The 15,168-nt window shown below is 43.7% G+C and overlaps 1 protein-coding gene across 4 annotated transcripts in view; it reads left to right on the top strand.

The window, feature by feature from the left end:
- Nucleotides 1–557: 557 nt before the first annotated feature.
- LOC146979331 (teneurin-3) overlaps nt 558–15,168 on the top strand; it is a 138,056-nt gene continuing 123,445 nt past the window's right edge. For all 4 annotated transcript variants that reach the window (XM_085789072.1, XM_085789071.1, XM_085789070.1 and 1 more), the window contains exons 1-2: nt 558–1,315; nt 13,462–13,974. In XM_085789072.1, the coding sequence (XP_085645198.1) occupies nt 13,704–13,974 (271 nt within the window). In that variant the 5' untranslated portion in view covers nt 558–1,315; nt 13,462–13,703. The remainder of the gene's footprint in view (nt 1,316–13,461; nt 13,975–15,168) is intronic.

Raw genomic sequence — 15,168 nt, 5'->3', positions numbered from 1 at the left:
GACCGCCGCGTGCTCCCGTCAGAAAATAATACATTTATTTACATCAGTCTGCCTGTTCCCCATTTTCTGCCTGCCTTTTTGACAGGACCAAAGGTGAGAAATTGGGAGATTTGGGGAGGCAGCCAATTATATAGCAGCGCGCGCGCGGGACCACAGGTAAAAAGCTTTAATGAACAGCTTCTCCATACAAAGGAGAGAGGAGGAGAGCAGCAGGAGGAGAGGCTGAGCAGCAGCATGCTGTGGCTCCCGGTAAACCCAGCTCTGCTCTGTTTCATGGTGAACTCATTGAGATATTTTTCCCGCTTGCAGGAGAGTGGGAGAAAAAAAAAAAGATCTTATCTAGTAGGTGGCATCAACCCACCAAGTGATGCGCTGTGAGTCAGATAAAGTCCCGGCCGGGAGGTAAACACAGTAGTTCTTCTAAGGAGTGGAACTCATTTTGCAGGTGTTTGCATGTTGCACCCTGCAGGCTGGAGGTCACCGTTGACCCCGCGGTTTTCTTTCTCCTTTTTTTTTATTTTTCATTTTTATTTACGGCCCGCACGAGGACCGCTGCTACAGCTGTGCTGATAGGCAGACCAGAGGCGACGCTCGGGGAAGGAAGGGACGGGGATGCGCAGTTTATCAGCTGACAAGTGCGTATCGGACAAAAGAGCAGCTGAGCGGCTGCTGAGACTCCGCATCCTCCTCACCCACTGAGTTTTCCTCAACATTTAAAAAAAAATAAAATAAACAGAGGAGAAGAGGGTGAAGGAGGAAAGGAAAACAGGCTGCACTGGAGCCGGACCACGGGAGGCAGAATATCTGTGATAGCAGCAGCTGTATCGTTGGAAGTATTGACGAGCCGAGCCGAGCTGAGCCGCACGGGGAGAACTGGGAAGATCTCTGAGCAGAGACACGTTTCACACGGAGCTGGCAGCTAAAGCTCTCTCTCTCTCTCTCTCTCTCTCTCTCTCTCTCTCTCTCTCTCTCTCTCTCTCTCTCTCTCTCTGACATCCACAACGCGGCACCAAACGCAGTCGCACTCACTGTTCCGCACCGGGCGCCGCTCGGTTTCCGCGTCTGAAACAAACACAAGCCGCGGAGGATTTGAGGGAGAAGAAGATGAAGACGCGTCTGTGAAGAATCACAACTGTGTCCAACTGTTGTTGTCTTTTTTTTGTGTGTGTCATTGAATATTTTTGGTGCACGCGAGGCTGCTGTAGCCGACGGAAGGACGCCGCGTCTCCGCCTCTTGCTGCAACTTTGGACTAAAGCGCACCGCTGGAAGTTTGTGTGCCGCCGCGGCGCTGCCTCAGCTCCAGGCATCGTGCAGGTCAGTGTGCTGTTGTTGGTCTTCCATCATGTGCTTTGGCTCCGAATGGATGTCAACCGCGCGTAATTTAAATAAATGGCAGAATCGGTGGCCCTTGTTCAATAATGGTGTCTAATTTGGTCTGCACGCTCTGTTGCAATATCCCGAGTCCCCTGACTAAGATGTGGAGCTCCCAGCTCCCAGCTCAGCTCCCCCCTCCACCATCAGTACCACCACCGCCACCACCACCTCCCCCTTTTCCCATCAGTATCTCGATAAAATGAATTAGACCACACTTTGATTCACCCTCAACTGAATTACCGCTTTAATAAGTACAAGTGTTGAGTAAGATGTATGCGGCTCCAATTGGAGGGGAATTCATTACAACCTTCAAGTTCAACATCCAAAAAAAAAAGAAAAGAAAAATGGGGGGTAGTTTGTAAAAGTCACCTACAGAGCTCCAGGAAGTGTCATTTGTCATCATTTTGTGTCCCTGAAGATTGTGTTGATCTCAGCTCTTTTTAAATGGCAACTCAGAATAAACCAAAAAAAAAGTACAGGGAGAAAGATAATTAAAACATTTTGCTGCTGCTCCCCATAGTAGTTTTTTTTTAAATCGGTGTTGACAGTAACAACATAATCCTCCTCTTATGTCTTCAGCACCTCTCACCCCAGTGTCCTCCTCAAGACCTCTGCCCAGGAGCTGACACTGTGGGATGGCTGTGCTCCAAACGCACATGAAATTGCCAGAGAAAAAGCTTGAAAAGCCTCACATCGCCCAGTCCACTATAGTAATAATGATAATCCCAAGTGCTGATGATCTTCTACTCTCTTCACTCAATCTGTGGTTTGAGCCTCAGGTGCACAGGAGGTGGAGAAACTTCATCAGAGCCTCTGAATGAATTTGGAAAGAGGGCCTGTAGGAAGGTGCAGGGAGCCACAGCCTGCTGGGTCAGGGGACAAGCTGCAACTTTTACACTTGTATTTTCTGCATTAGGAGAGAAGGACTTCTGTCTAAAAAAAACCAGCAGATGGCTGTGCAGTGTTTAATTTGTGATTTTATTTATTCATTATCTATTTTTTTAGGAGCTTTATAGGAAGTGCTGCTAATTCAGCCAAATGGCTCAGACATCATCAGCTGGGTTCATTTCCCTCTTTATTGTGTCTCAGCTCAGTAACATGGTGACTTGTCTCTAAGTGCATGAGCCAGAGAGGGGAAAACGACTCGATTTCACTGCGTGCCTTGGACGAGGCGAAGCGCAATCTGCAAACGCGCATCTGAGTCCACATGTCGAGTCCAGAAGGACACGTATATATCTGTCCAGCTCCACTGATTTATGGCTGCTGTCTCTGAGTGCTGTTGACAAGCTGCGGCAGTTGAGGCCATTTTCTGCTTCCCAACACTCTCACAAGGACTGGGATGGTAAAGTAAGACCCCACCCTCCCCCCAACCTACCACCGCCCACCTTCCCCCACCCGTCCAACCACCACCCGCCTCCTCCCTAAGATCATAACGTGTACTTCTATTATCGTAGCGTTTGAGTTTTGTTCCCAGTTAAGTGCCATGTGTATTGAGGGAAAAAAAATTTGTTTTTCAACTGATCGATATTCTCATCTCAATCTTGTGCCTTTGGCTGTGTCGGGGGCCACATAAGGATACAAGATAAGAACAAACACACCTACACACACACACACATTAGACTCCACAGTACCAGAGAAGCAGTCTGTCTTCCTCATGCCAGCCTGTAAAAGCATTACGCTGACACTTATTGGGTGATATTGAACATGTGTTGTTGTTTTTTTTTTCTCCCCTTAAACATTAGGATAGTTTGCATCTTCTTTTTCCAAGGCTCTGATCCTGATCTAAGTCGACTACTCTGAATCAGACATCACAGTCTACGACACTAATGCTCTGCTGCTCGCCGCCTCACAATCCAGACAAATGAAGTGTGTTGTGTTACACTTATAGACACACACCTTGAAAGAAACAGTGCCCTATGGTGAATATTAGGCTGATTCTTCTTTTTTTCTTTCTTTCTTTTTTTGCACAGCTAACAGAGGAACAGAAATAAGCCTCTGTGTGTTGTGTGTTGCTCCAACGAGGCGCTGAGACATTTAGGCTCTCTGCTGTGACCCTGCGTTAAGGCTTTAACGTATTGCCTCGCCGTCAAACTCCATCGCCCTTTAATCCCTCTAATCAAAGCAGGTGACTGCAATTTCTGGGGCAGACGAGAGTGTGTAAATTCTCGAGGTGACTATTTTCTTCTTTTTTTTTTTTTTACTACGCTTGTAGCTTAAAATCATCTAATTAATTCAGAAATATTAGACGAACTGTGTACACAACACTGCCACTCCATGTTCCTATCCTTAAGTAATTTCCCCTTTCATTATTCCTGTGGAGAATTTAATATTCTGTGTGATGAGAACTGCCTCCTTTAGGGATAATGTCGGCTTGAATGCTGGCCCTAAACAGTTTTATAGATTGTTAAGGGGGCAATCAAGATGACTCCTCTCCCTCAGTAAAAATTACTCCTCCAAGATGTGAGAGATATGGAGGGGAGAGTCGATGGCTATAATATCTCACCTTATTACTTGTGGATGCCGACAGTGGGCTCAGAAGATGACCTTATGAATTGTAACATTTGATATGGCAAACAGCATGGCCCGAGCCGCCTGTTTCAACACATCAGAGCAAACACGTGAAGGGTAATGCAGCCTGACAAACTACCCACAGTCCCCTGAGCTCCACGGACCGCTTCCATGTCATATTTACTTTACATAATTGCTGCCCTCTAATCTGTAACTATTAACACACAGCCTGCCTATTGTCTCCTGCACCCTCTTTTCACCTGTTCTCTCTCTCGCTGCACCCTCTTTCTCTCCCTACACACACCCTTTCTCTCCTCCTCCTCCCATGAGAATAGCCAGACATAGTGATAAATAGTTGGCGTGAAAGTAAAGCATGCCACGATGTGTTTAGGGGTCTTTTTTAGAAATGTAAAGAAACCTTGCAGGCGGAAAGAAAAAGAAGGGAAAAAAAAAAAACCTCCGCCAGCGGACAGACTCTCATGTTTGCTTTTAATGATCTTAGGTCAGAGGATTATTTGGGTTTGGTGCAGCAATGTGATCCATACAGAAGAGTTTAGCCTCATGGCCAAAAAAAAAAAAAAAATGTTTTTCCTGCAAGCTGCCAAATTATTGCTGAAAGTCACCCTAGGATTTGGGGGGGAGGGGGGATTGCATGTTCTTGAAATGTGCTTAGAGTAGGGATATTTAGTGACAGGGCTTGATGCATTACCACTGTGGTCCTTAACTACATTGTATGCTGCACAAGAGAGAGGGAGAGAGAGATTGGGGGTGGGGGGGTTGGGGGGCATGTTATGGATGCGAGCATTTCAGGACGGTATAATCTTTATGCTGTCTGTGAAGCCATGCTGGTCTGTTTTCAAATAGCTTTATATAACAGAATGATATTTTTTTTCTCCTTTCTGCAGTTTACGCACATCTTTTATTAAATGATAATAAGGATGCCTCAAAGAGTTTTATATTAGCCTAAAGACATGTTCACATAGTATTTTCCAGTCTTGAATATCTGCTCAGTATAATGTGATACCTGCCATTGGCTTTTGATTTGAAAGCAGAGTGGAGTGTTCTCATGGGAACAGATACTGTACCTGCTTGATGGCTATTATAGACTCACTGCATGACCTAATGTGTTGTACACAACATAAAGTGATTCCTGCATCTCATTGTGAGAAAAATGTGCAAATATGCTGCGGGTATAATGCCCATGCGTAGGTGTTCATGGACAAAACAGCCGAGGCTGTAATTGTTAATTCTCAAGTGGGAGTCATCCGTCAGCCGTGTATGGATTAACTTAAAGTCAAGAAAAGCAAAACTATTCCGAGGCGACAGCTCTCCGGGGTTTTTTTTGTTTCAGTCATTTACTACTCTCGCTCTATGGCCAAAGCTGGCTGAGATGAAAGCCGCCTGCGATTAGCCACAGGATGCTGTCCTGCTGGTCCAGCTCTGGGAGCAACACCGCTTCACACTGTTGTAACCTACAGATTAACATTTATGGCTCAGCATGCTCCGGTGGACTTTCTGGGTCAAGACCAAGTGGCAAGATTGAGGAGTGGGACTGACTCTGTGACAGTGCTACTCTCCCCTGTGCTCCAGGCCGAGTCGGGCAAGCCGAGTGCCAAACAGAAATGTGCTTAGTTCTGTCATAGGGAGAACAAAATAGAAATGCATTGTGCTCTCTGCTTGCGAAAATTGCTCTGAGTGAATAAATGCACAGCTTCAAGGTTCAGCCTCTGTGAAATACAGACATTATCTTCAAAGTCAGGAAACCTTACATTTTTTAAGGACATGACTCTGCGAACGCTTTCTGCCGTTACTTACTACACATGAGCAGATTTTCTTAAAATACATTTTTTTTGCTTTGCATGTCAAAAATATTGTTTTTCCCCTTCATGGCGCTTTAACTTGCAGAAATTCTAACGACAGATTTCCCTTTTTGCGGTTTTCCCATAATTGCACAAAGGAATATTAGCCCTGTAGGAGGTTTCCCAGAATAGCTTCGACCTGCCAAGGGCCTCAGGTCTGGTCTTTTGTGGCCCCCGGACAGCCCAGTGGGAAGTTGGGCGTCAGCTATGCTTGTCGATAGAGCTGCTTGACGGCCTCAATAATTCAGTTGATGCGACCTCTGTGATGCCGAAAGCTGCAGGTCTGGCGGGGTGACGAGGAGCGATGATGGGGACGAGGCGGAGGCGCGTGGCTCACGTGGAGAAGCCAGTCAGCAACACTTCCTCTGTCTGTTTATTGTCAGCAGGGTGAAAAATAAGAAAATATTGAATATCAAACCATTGAGGAGTGTAAAACCGGCGCCTTGGAGTCAGTGTAATGGTATACAGGTCAGCAATCTTTGACTTCCAGCGGAGAGCGGTGTGCATTCCGAAGTCGGTCCCAGCCAATCGCTACAGGGCAGACTCTCCAAGTTTCACCCCTGGAAGTAGAGAAACCAGCAAAATGTTGGTGAATTTTCAGATTGATGTTTCTTTAATAAGGCCTGCAGTCTCTCAGTATTCTGATCGTGTGCCATCATGACCTACATACTCCTTAAAACGCTGACAACTGGAGAATAAAACCCTCCAGTTTCTTTATGTATTGTGTGATTTGTATGGCACTACATGCCTTAAGATAAAACACACTCGATAGATTATTCTCTGTAAAGTGCAAAAATGGGATTCATTGTTTGCGTGTCATGCGTAATAGCACGTTATTAAAGAGAGTGTAATGATTCCTTTTGTAATAATGAGGTGGATGCAAAAGCACAAGAGCGGGTCAAAGTCTGCGTGTGGTCAGGTTTGATATTTTCCAGCAGTCGGAGCAGCTGCAGCAGCACTGGAGTGTTGTGTGTTCCCATTACAATATTGGAGTGTTCCCTTATACTCTTCAGCTTTCTGCCAATAATATACGATTGCAGTGTTTTCCCCATCTCCCTCCCTGCACATGCAAAAAATAGGGAGGGTTAGGTTGTCGTGCAATCATGTGAGATGCATTTGAATGACACCCAGTGTCAGCACTTTAGATATCTCCCTGCATTAGAATTTTTTTTTATCTGGTAGCCAGGTTTGTATGCTCCCAGCATTTCAAATGTAGTTTGAGTAATGACTTTCAGCCACTCTCTGAGTGCACTGTTGATGGGCTACAGTGGTGTTACAATAACAGCTCCAGATGTTTAGATTAGACCATCAAGCTAGACCAATATTTGATTGAGAAATTGTAATTACAAGAAAAAAATGCCGCTGGTGTAAATAAATACAACACCTGCAATGATTCCCTTTCTTCTTGAGAATCATCCTCTAAGGTCTCAAAGCCATTTTGTTTTGTTTACTTGATATGTCGTGGACAGAGATGATGTGAAATTCACCCTCAGTGGCGTCGTCGTTGCTGTTCAGCTTCATTACAATACAGCTCCACTGTCACCGCAGTTTAATTTATTTCCCTAACAATGTGTTGATCGTGGAGTTGTCTCTAAACCGCCACACGTATGTGGAGTTTTTTTTTTTTTTTTTCAATCTGTGGAGTCTATTCATTATGACTGAGCACTAGTTGACAATTGTTGATACACCATATTGCACGATTCCCAATTAAGCAAATGTACACGGAACATCATTACTTCCTTAGATCCTCCTGTGTGAAATAACTCTGCAGTGATACCAATTTGTGAGGACTGCAGACTGTGGCCCATTGAATTAAGATTGTCTGGTGTAATTGAGTGTGTGATATGAAAGCCAGCACCTATTTTTGATAAGACCTGGGTTCAATACCAGTAGCCTTGGATACAGATAAACGCTGGAGACTGCATGTGTGAATGCACTGAATAACCTGCTATTACCATTCCAGATAGAGGAAGATACTGCAGAAGAAACATTATAAAAACCCTGCTTATTTTCTATTCCAATTGTCCACACCTAACAATTACATTTTTAAAAAATGAATTTGGCTGCGCTTGCGGTTTTTCCCCACTAAAGATTCAATGAATATATAACTCACACTGTCACTGGTGAAGGGTTATTTGGGGGATTTGTAAACATCCCTGCTCAGCTTATTATGTTGTATCCTGGCACTGGCAGAAGCTTTTTTTTATTATTATTATTTAATTCATGCAGACAAATAAAGGCAACAATAAAATGGTTAGGATTAGATGCTGACCGTTATGATTTACCAGTGACAGACAAGAAAAAAAAAAAAAGAAAAAAAGAAAAATAAATAAATAAACAGTAAACAGAACAGTGAGTCGAGCAGAGCTTTTTGGTGATTTGTTTTTCACAGTCACAGTAGCTTTGTTTGTCTTCTAAATGTGCTGAAACTATGAGGGATAAGGCATCGAGCTCGATGTGTGTGGAATAATCTGAAGTGGCTGTATCAGAGATTTGCATCACTTTACTCCACTTGTGAATATTCTGCATCATACACTGAGACAAGAGAGTTAGCATGGAGCAGGGTTTCATCATCTTTCCTGAGGAGTCTCACTCAGTGCAGTGTGCTCATCCATCACCAAGAATGCTAAGGATATAGCTGCCACAGAAATTTAATTGTTGGTAAAGGCTGTCATGATTTCGTTTACTCACTTTTTTTCTCTGCCATGTTATCTGACGCACACTTACGTGATCAATTATCACACATTTTTTTCATTTATTTCACCACAAGATTTAGAAATAATACATTTTTTTGCATAAAGACAGGAAACTTTGAACTTTTGCTGTCGAGCCGATCCCTTTAGAAACTGAAAAACTGATCAGCTTGACTCTGATTTATGGTGTATTTTTAGGTAATAGTTCGTCACCTGATGTTGCAGCGAGGGATTCAGGCGTCGAGCCTGGATATAGAACGAATACAATCTGGTCCCAGAATTCATAGAGTCTGGGCAATGTGCTGCAGACAAACACTTCTGTGTCTCCAAAATCACTGGTGTCAGGGGGAAACAGGCAGCATCTGATGGAACACTGCCCTGGTTCTCCCTCTCTCCCCTCGCTCCAGCGCCGGGAGGCAAGGAGAGAGGGAAAAAAAAAGTACAAAAAATAAAAGAAGAAGAACTGAAGAGAAACTGAAAGAGGATAGGGAGAGAGGAGCGTCAAGGAGGGAAGGGAGAGAGACTCGACAAGATGAATTATGCAAAGCTGTCAGAGGCGGCTATTGTTGGAGGTGCTGGCTGTGTTAAAGGGAGCCGGTCCTGATCTCCACCAGCTCCATCAACCACTCTCACCACTCCCCATGGCTGAGAGCCGTCTGATCTGTGCTCCGGCAAATGGCCAACAACAAGATGAGAGGAGAAGGAGAGAGAGAGTGTGTGTGTGTGTGTGGGGGGCTGACGTATAGAGGGACTGGCCGGCCTGGCCACTCGGTGACAGGTGGATTGTCTTGGAGGGACAGACCAGCGACGACAAGTACGCTCTTTATTACGGTTATTTACAGAGGTCACCGCCAGGGAGATCTGAGCTGATATGTACAGCAGCCCCACGGAAATATAATTACCCAACAAAGGCTTAGGCAGGAGTTGCCATTTCAGCATTCTGGTCAGCGCTGGCGACTCCTGTTTTGCAAAATGCTTTGTGTGCTGAAGTCAGGAGTGTGTGTGTGCCAGCCCAGTTTCAGCACTTGTATTTGTTTATTAAATTTGCTTTACACAGAACTCCTTATCGGTTCTACCACATCTCAGAAGAAGAGCTCTGAGATTACTCGCGCTGTTGATTGTTGTCGATTTAAAAAAAAAAAAAAAAAAAGAGAGAACGAGGGAGAGAGGGAGAGAAATTCACAACTTTTTATAGCTCAAAGTGATGTCTTCAGATCACTTGTTCTGTCCAAGCAGCTGCCCAAGAGATGATGAAAACGATGGGGGAGAGAATGTAACAGGGAGCCAGCGCCTGGCTGCTTGATAAACCACTTAAAAAGCATTAAAAATGTATTTTTTTCCTCATTCAGCAGCTTATTTTGGAAAACGAATTCCTGCACAAACACTGCTAAGGTTAGAAATGTTGTTGTTTATTTCATGCCCTCTGTGCTCCCCTGGGTGGGCGGGGCTTATGGTGTGGAAATGTGATGTCATTTGTTTCCATGGGCCAATCTGGATTTAGCAACATCTGGATCAGAATCAGGTTGCAGATGCTGCTGCAGGTCACGTCAATCAAATCTGATCAAACCCACACACATGCAGAGAAACGCACGGGCTGAGATTTGGGACTTCAACTCTTGATAGATGACACTTCAATATAGTTTCATGTTGTAGAGAAATAATATTCATGATTAATTAACAAAACTAAAACGAGGTGTAATTGTAGTACCGCTCATGATGGTTATTTTCTGTCATTTCGTCTCAGGCATCTCAGGGATAATTACAAAAAAACATTAAATTGCTTCTTTCGTCCAACTGACAGTTCAAAACCTCCATTAACGATGATACAAAATCGAATACTGCAAATCCTCACAGTGGACAAACTGGAGCCAGAGAATTATTAGAATTTTCCCCTTGATGGATGAATTACATATTTAGTCAGTAGTTCGGTATTAACTGTGTCAACTGACTAATCGGTTCATTGATTATTTGTTTCTGCACTAATCACTTGACTTATCATGGAGCACCATTTGAAAAGTTGCTCCCTTTGCTTCAAGCATCAAAAAAACGACATATTTTCCCTCTGCACTTTCAATGGATTACATATTGAATGTCATTTGAAAAGTGTTTAATTAATTTTGCATAACACAACTCATTGGTTCCAAGATATCATAAAAAGGGCGCTATCCCCTTTAGTCATCTCTTTCAAGATCCTCAAGATTGAAGCATAAAACATACACCCTCTTCTCATCTCTGAATAGCAGCATGTCAGACATGAAACAAGTAAATCTCACTTAGATCATCGAAACTTCTCCAACTGCTCTGGAGAGCCAATCGACTTGGACTGGGCTCTTCTATACAGATGGTTTATGGTTTATGCTTCAAAGAAGTGCAGAGGTGTAGGACAGTATACGAGGCGTCGAGGGGACTGTACTCCAACTGGCATGGGAGTCGTTGGGACGTGTGTGGAGCTGCGCAGCGTAGATCATGAATTGTCTTTTTCCCTGCCTCGCTGGCTCGCCAAAGGACCTCTGCGTGACACTAATTTTGCAGTGTCGACTGTTCCACTGAGCGGCCATGGGTGACTGCCTGTCCTGATTTAACTGCATGATCAAGGCTAAAAGGGAACGTAGAAGTGAGTGATACCTGAAAAGTCAAAAAAAAAAAAAAAAAAACAGGGATGTGGATTTACAAAAAAAGATTTTTATGAGCTGTGGAGAAGATGTCACATTCAGGCCCTTAGAATAAAGTATGAATGTTTATACGGGACTACGCCTGGTCACTCAAGGGCTTATAATCGATTTGGACACAAATCTAATTCCCCCTATAGAGGAGGATCGTGGCTCAGTGGGTCGGACTTGTGGCATTAGCTGTTTTTCAGACGGAGAGTCTCTTTACAAGTCCATAAAGGAGCCGGCGGAGTCGTAATCAGGGAGGCTCCTGGGCGTGTCTGCTTGCACTCATCCTGTACATTAATCTGTCAATCTGGATGAGCGTGTGTGTACAGTTTCCTTTAAGTGATGAGATGTCCTGTGGCATTGTAAAACAAGTGTGTGTGGGGTAGTGTTCAGAGTTGAGTGTCAGGGTTACAAGTGAGTGTGTCACTGATTGCATCGCAGCCCATCAGGGAACAGAATAATATCCAGCAACTCTGAGAGAAGGAGGGGAGGGGAAGGGAAGGGAAGGGAGAGAGAGAGAAAAAAAAATGAAGAAGCCAAGGAAAAGCTCACAATTTTCATTATCCCTGCATCCTCTACTCCGCCCGAGCACTGCCTCAGTTTTTTGGGGAGGTCTCTCCGGGACTGGTGCTATCTTCCAGCGCGACAGTACGCTATCTTGGCTTCATTGGAAGGTTTTGATGCTTGATGTGAAACGAAGTAGATCTCATTTGGGGAAAGAAGGAGTCTGATACTCTAGTCTTACAGCTCAGCCAAGAGAGAAATGAAAGTGTGGTGTGTGGCATGTGTGTGTGGATGTGAGTGTGAGCCTGTCTGTGTGTGTGCATGTGTGTGTGTGTGTGTCAGGAGGCAGTGGAAAATGGCTGGTAATAAACACTTGTGACACACCGGGACTCCCATCCACATCCCACTCAAGTTTAGGTTTTTATTTTTTTATTTTTCTCTTGCAGATTAGTGATATTCTATTCTCATCCTGCTCCTCCTTGTCCACATTTCAGAGCGGTGTCTTCACCAGAGGGAGAGATGTATTTTGAATTCAAGTTAAGGAATCCAGCAGAGCTCCACATACCTAATATTTGTGAGAGTAGAGCCAAATTGTGTTTCTAACGCGTGGCACGTAGTCGCTCAGCGCTGCTGCGGTCAGACGGGCGTACAGCAGGGTCATGGGCACAGTTACTGGCTGGTAAACCAAAAGCAAATGTTTGAATTTTGATAGAGATGTGTTGTTTTATGTGCAAAATCTCAGTCCACTTGGATGACTGCAGCCTATTGAACGCATACAGTAGTTTAAAGGGTCAGTTCACCACAGAAAACACAGACAAATATATTTTTCTCCTTTACACCCGGTGAAATCTAGCTGTGCAGGTACCGGAACTACTCTACTACCGAAGAAGTAGTCCCTATATGTAGAAGCTGCGGGCTGCATCTACTGCTGTGTCGTTACTGTTGAATTTTTAAAAAGCTTTTTTTTTTTTTTCCAGTGCTCTCAGCACCTTAAAGCCAAAGTCTCCTTCACCTCTGCAAGTGTTTGAATGGAGGCAGGGATCTTTAAAACCTGGACAAGTATAACCAAAAGTAAGACCCTAGCATGACAAGGTCACATGTGAGCCAAGAGACAAACACAGTCACGAACACATATACCCCCCCCCACTACTCCCCTATCATAAAATATATATACCAAAGATATGCATTTTTCATTGGAATATGCCATCCTCTGTCATCATTGCCATTCTGTGTATATAATGTGACACTGGGTTAACATGCATGTCATGGGTCAAAATTATAATTCTGTATGAGCTACAGTTTAAATTAAAAATTAAAGCGTGATATGATGGTGTCAGGATGTCACTGGCCACCGTGATGTGTGACTTATTGATTCATGTGTCATTTAACCAGCATTTAATACCCAGCATCATCATCATCTACTTGGCGGCCATTCTATTTTTTTTTTTTTTTTTTTAGCCTTCTTAATGGGAAAATAATTAAAACCTCCTCTGGAAAAACTGAAAATGTTTCAGTAAGAAGAGTATTGTGTGAAACCACAATTAGGTTTTGTGGAACTGCCCTTTGCTGGATGTGAGCAATCGTGCTTGTGTGCGTGTGTGTGAAGGACGACTTTTAAAGTCGACACACTGCAGATGAACTTGATGTTTGAGGCTAAAACAGGCGGAATGAAAAAAAAGTGTCTCTTCTTTTTAAGAGGGGAAGTCATGTATGGCAAGAGTTCACGGGTGAGGTTTCAGGGATGGGGGAGGTAGCAGTGGGGTGGGGCAGTGAGAAGGGGATAAGTGTGTGCTTTTGAAGATGAAGCAGATGGATTAGTGTTATCTGAGCTCCTTGCTTCCTTTCCTCTTCTCTCTTTCTTCCAGGTAGAGTGGGTGGACGACTGAATGGACTGAAGAAGTGACCGACAAAGGTTACGGAGTGGGGAGGGGAGTTTGGTTGGGGGTAAATCAGTCCAGGACGAGAATCACAACCGGAGAAGGAAGGAAGGAAGGAAGGAAGAGGAGGAAGAGGAGGAGGTGGGGAGAGAAATAATCCAGTGCCGAGTGTCTTTGGAGAGCGTCGGTTGGTGAAGGGGCGGGAGTTGGATACCCAGCATGCAGGCAGCATGGAACGGGTGAGGGAGCAGCGGCCTTTCTGCTCGCTGTCCAAGAGCCAGAGAGACAGGGAGAGGGACTTCGAGAGAGACAGGGATCGAGAGCGCCGCTACACCGCCTCCTCGGCCGACCGGGAGGAGGGAGCCTGCCGCGTGCCCACTCAGAAATCCTACAGCTCCAGCGAGACGCTCCAGGCCTTCGACCATGACCCTTCGCGAATGCTGTTTGGAGGCAGAGTCAAGGAGATGGTCCACAAGGAGAGCGCAGAGTACAGCCGGCCAGGTTAGCAAGAGCAAATGTTTACTGGAGCCGTCCCACATGTATGTGGCTCAGTGTTTGTCAGATGAATCTCCATAATCTGAGCTAAGTGGGTTGAGATATTAAAGGCTGCTCGAGATAAAGTAGGACACAGTTATGTTTAACTTTAAGTCCCATATCATGAGAGAGAAGTAGTTTGATTGACCTACTGTTAGCTTTAAAAAATATATTTATTTATTTTCAATTAGAAAAAAAAGTCCCCCTTTTCCCCTGTTTTTCAAAAGTGTAGAGTTTGACAGAGTTTAGTAAATTCATCATATTATGAAGTCCTTATGCCCATGGCTGTTTGCTGTTGTTTAACAGTGAGAAACATCAACACTGTCTAAATGAGCAGGGATTGAAGGATTTTGTTGTTTGTGCTTTTTAAATTCCCCCACGCTACAGTTTTATCTCCTACTAAATCTAAAGTGCAACCCCAGTACGTTAGATGATTAAATAATGTCAAGCAAATTAACGTTCTTTGTTTTATTTCTCTCAAACTTTTACGAGAAAGTTCACTTTGGGTGTGATCCAGTAGGCCACTCTGACCTTATGAAATGTTCCTATACCCTGCTGGACTGTGTTATAATAATAAGGAAAAATGCACAGTAAATAACCCCTCGCCTTTAATTGGCTGTTGGAAAGTGCTTTAATTTCTGTAATTAAAAAGTTTGAGCAGTTTATTCTATTTTATTGCGCTCCTTTGGCTCATAAGATTGCAATTAGAAAATCTATCCATTACTCCCTTACATTTTCTCGGTGCTAATTGGTGCTCATTTTAGAATTAATGGGATTATGATGAAGTTGTGGGAAGAATGCTAGTTTTCTTTATTTCTCTTCTCAGTTCTGGGCATTTAATGTTAATGACTGTTTCTTACATCTCTTACATCATCACAGTAAATGTCAGATTTAATGTGAGTCATGTAGGAGTGAAACAAGAGCATATTTCCTGTAAATGGAGGGTAGAGACTATATCTGCTCATTTTGTATGTTGAGTGTGAGAGAGATGTATTGTATGTATTGTATTGTATTGTATTGATCTACTATATCTACATCTAATCATCATTTTTAAACAGTATGGATTATTCTTCTGTAATATCCAAACATTTTCAGATGTTAAACTAGCTTTTAAACTGATTTATTTTATATATTTTAATTAATTAATTTTATTTTATTTTA

Source organism: Trachurus japonicus, chromosome 10 (genome assembly GCF_045865225.1).
Source record: "Trachurus japonicus isolate A0001 chromosome 10, Traja_1.0".
Classification (NCBI taxonomy): Eukaryota; Metazoa; Chordata; class Actinopteri; order Carangiformes; family Carangidae; genus Trachurus; species Trachurus japonicus.
Note: the sequence above shows the minus strand (reverse complement) of the source record. Positions and strands in the feature narration are given on the sequence as shown.